Source organism: Populus nigra, chromosome 17, assembly GCF_951802175.1.
Source record: "Populus nigra chromosome 17, ddPopNigr1.1, whole genome shotgun sequence".
Taxonomy (NCBI): domain Eukaryota; kingdom Viridiplantae; phylum Streptophyta; class Magnoliopsida; order Malpighiales; family Salicaceae; genus Populus; species Populus nigra.
In genome coordinates, this window is record NC_084868.1 from 1,455,486 (window position 1) to 1,459,752 (window position 4,267).

Here is a 4,267-nt window from a genome sequence, read left to right on the forward strand (position 1 = left end):
CTAAAAAAAGATGGCATCACCTGTGTGTTTCTTAACCATGCGGATGCTTTTCCTCTTTTCGCTGTCTTTGTTTCATCTTAGAGCATGTTATTCTTCTCCTTCCATGCAACCTCTATGCCATGAGGACGAGAGTTATGCCTTGTTGCAGCTAAAGGAAAGCCTTGTCATTAATGAGTCCGCCTCTTCTGATCCTTCTGCTTATCCCAAGGTTGCATCATGGAGAGTTGATGGAGAAAGCGGTGATTGCTGCTCTTGGGATGGTGTTGAATGCGATCGGGACTCTGGTCATGTGATTGGCCTTGACCTCAGTAGCAGCTTTCTTCATGGCTCCATCAACTCTAATAGCAGCCTCTTTCACCTTGTTCAGCTCAGAAGGCTGAATCTTTCTGGCAACGACTTCAACAACTCCAAAATCCCTTGTGAGATTCGAAATCTCTCAAGGCTGTTTGATCTAAATCTCTCAAATTCTAACTTTTCTGGTCAGATTCCAGCGGAGATCTTAGAGCTTTCAAAGTTGGTTTCCCTTGATCTGCGATGGAATTCTTTGAAGCTCCAAAAGCCTGGTCTGCAACATTTAGTTGAAGCATTAACCAACTTGGAGGTGCTCCATCTCAGTGGAGTGAGCATATCAGCCAAGGTACCTCAAATCATGGCAAACTTATCCTCTCTGTCATCTCTGTTTCTCAGGGATTGTGGATTGCTAGGAGAGTTCCCCGTGGGAATATTCCAATTACCCAACCTTCGCTTTCTCAGTATCCGGTACAATCCATATCTCACTGGATATTTTCCGGAATTTACGTCGGGCAGCCAGCTCGAAATATTGTTGCTTGCAGGGACGAATTTCTCTGGTCAGCTACCAGAGTCCATAGGAAACCTCAAATCATTGACAGAGCTTGATGTGGCTGAAAGTAATTTTTCAGGGGTGATGCCATCTTCACTTGGTAATCTTACAAAACTGAACTCTCTAGACCTTTCTGATAACCGTTTCTCTGGGAAAATCCCTCCTTCTTTTGTCAACCTTCTTCAACTTACTTACCTGTCCCTTTCTGACAACAATTTCACACCTGGAACCTTGCATTGGCTCGGTAATCTAACCAAACTCAATTATGTAGGCTTGGCTCGAACCAATTCATACGGTGACATTCCATCCTCTCTTAGAAATTTGACTCAGCTAACCGTGTTAAAGCTCGGTAAGAATAAATTAACTGGTCTAATTCCAGAGTCTTTTTTTAGGCTTCCAAATCTTGAAACCCTTAACCTACAACATAATTTCTTCAGTGGCACTGTAAAAATTGGCCTTCTTAAGTCAAGAAGCCTTGTCTCCTTCCAATTATCTGGCAACAATTTGTCTCTGCTTGATTACCACAATGATAGCATTGCTCTACTAAAATTTAAAACTTTAGGTTTGGGTGGATGCAATTTATCAGGCGAGTTTCCAAGTTTTTTACGAAGTCAAAAGCACTTGGAGTTTTTAGAACTCGGTGGTAACAAAATTGAGGGGCACATACCAAAATGGTTTATGAACTTGGGCACCGAAACACTTTGGTATTTAAATCTCGGAGGCAACCTTCTAACAGGTTTTGAGCAGCCCGTTGGTGTTCTTCCATGGAATAATCTAAAAGTATTGATACTTGAACAGAACAAGCTTCAAGGAGCCCTTCCAATCCCACCGCCTTCCATATTATCCTATGATGCATCATACAACCGGTTAACTGGGGAAATCGCACCAGCAATCTGCAATCTGACATCTCTTTTTATCCTCGATTTGTCTCATAACAATTTCAATAGTAAGCTTCCGCAATGTTTAGGAAACATAAGTAACGCTGCTTCAGTAGTCGATCTACAAAGCAACAGCTTCAGCGGTGACATTCCTGAAGCTTTCTCAAGTGACTGCGCATTGAGGGCAATCGACTTCAGTCAAAACCAATTGGAAGGGAAGATACCAAAATCATTATCCAATTGTACCAAGCTAGAGATTCTCAATATTGAACAAAACAAGATAAATGATGTCTTCCCTTCATGGTTGGGTATTTTGCCAAAGTTGAGGGTTCTGATTTTGAGATCCAATGGGATCCATGGCGTGATTGGGAAACCTAAAACTAATTTTGAATTCCAGAGGTTACAGATTGTTGATCTATCCAATAATGGTTTTTGGGGTAAGTTGCCACTCGAATACTTTCGAAATTGGTCTGCCATGAAAACTATCTATAAAGAACACCCGTTGTACATGCAAGTAGTCTCAACTTTCGAATTTCCAGGGAATAAAATAGTTTATTCTTTTCACTACTCAATGACGATGACAAACAAAGGTGTGATGAGATTATATGAGAAGATCCAAGATAGTCTCACTGCTATCGATCTCTCAAGCAATGGTTTTGAAGGAGGAATTCCAGAGGTCCTCGGAGATCTCAAAGAACTTCATTTGCTCAATCTCTCCAACAACTTTCTCAGTGGTCGCATCCTTCCATCCTTGGCCAACTTGAAAGAGCTTGAAGCTTTGGACCTTTCTCAGAACAAACTCTCGGGAGAGATTCCTGTCCAACTTGCACAGCTTACCTTCCTCGAGGTCTTTAATGTGTCTCACAATTTTCTCTCAGGTCCGATACCACGAGGAAACCAATTCGAGACATTTGACAACACTTCATTTGACGCAAATCCAGAATTGTGTGGGGAGCCGTTGTCAAAAAAAGAATGTGGAAATGGTGAGGACTCGCTGCCAGCAGCTAAAGAAGATGAGGGCTCGGGATATCCACTTGAATTTGGTTGGAAGGTGGTGGTGATAGTTTATGCAAGTGGAGTGGTAATTGGAGTGATTCTTGGATGCGCTATGAACACAAGGAAGTATGAATGGTTGGTGAAGAATTATTTGGCAATACAAAGGTCAAAACTTGAAGACTCTAATTATTAAGGTGTTTACTAGTTTGTGAATCATGTTAAGATTGTGTTTTCTTTTCCTTGTCTTCTCTTTCTTAATTCTCACTTGTAAGGATAAGAGTGATTTTCTCTTGGATGGTCTGTTAATTAATTTCATATACTAAAAATAAGATGGTATGTTGAATAGAGAGTTTAGTTTTATTAGTTTATTCTCAACCGAAGAAATTAGTTTACTCCGCCAGGATAAGAGTGATCTTCTCTTGGATGGTCTTTTATGCATAAAATAGTTATAAAATTAAGTCCAGTCATCCACATGAAAATATTTCTGTTCAATAATAATTTTAAATAAAATTTTAACCCAAAAAATAAGTGGATCCTCTTATAATTTGATATTAAATGCATCCATATTCACTTCTTGCTTGATCAAAAGAGTTATTACAATGTTTTGTATAAAAATAGAAAATTTTAATAATGATGAATAAAAAATAAAAATAAAAAATTTATTTCCTTTAAATAAAAAATAAAATTATTAAACTGAATAAAAAATAAAAATAACTAAGAAAATATTTATTTTTTAAAAAAACAGCTAATGCATAAATGACTTGTTAAGAAAAGGAAATCCATAGATTAATTATTCCAAGAATTTTAAAAAAGAAAACCTTTTACTCATTAAAAAGAAAAAAGTTATAAAAATACTTTTGATAAAAGTATCGATGATGATATTGATAATGATGATTTATAAAAAAAATTAAAACCTTTGACTCATTTAAATTTTTGGACAACTTTTAAAACTATTTTCAATAAAAAGGAAAAGTAGTTTTTGATAGACATGAAAGCCTATTACTCATTAATTTTAATTATTTATTATTTTGAGAAACTTGAAAACTAAAAAAGTATTTTTAGAAAAAAAGATATAAAAATATTTGAAATGAAAACTAAAAACCTTTTTGTTTTAATTTAGTTTCGTAAAGTAGTGTTGAAATGATATATAAAAAGAAAAAGTTACGTTGTTTAAATCAATTATCTCACACGTTCCAACGTTTAGAATAAGAAATTAGGTGATCAAATCGAAATTTTTCTTTACAAAAGAAATAGTTATAAAATTAAGTCCAGTTATTTCTGTATGATAAATGTATGAACATGTAATTTATATTTTAATTTAATGCATGTATGATAAATGTATGAACATGTAATTTATATGATAAACTTTCCCTTTGAGGGGTGATATATGATCGTAACTCTTGCATGATGAAACAAGAATCTTAATTCTTGCCCAAACTCTATAATGAAAATTTTTTGAGTGACGGTAATTATGTTACCCACAAGTTTTGAATTCAAGATGCTTTAAGAAGGGCTTGTCTTGATGTAACTAAAAAATAGCACATACAACCTA

The 4,267-nt window shown here is 35.8% G+C and overlaps 1 protein-coding gene across 1 annotated transcript; it reads left to right on the forward strand.

The window, feature by feature from the left end:
• Nucleotides 1-3,009, forward strand: LOC133676453 (receptor-like protein 6). The gene has a single exon (XM_062098095.1). It carries the CDS (start codon nucleotides 11-13, stop codon nucleotides 2,906-2,908), a length of 2,898 nt encoding a protein of 965 aa, XP_061954079.1. The 5' UTR covers nucleotides 1-10; the 3' UTR covers nucleotides 2,909-3,009.
• Nucleotides 3,010-4,267: the final 1,258 nt, after the last annotated feature.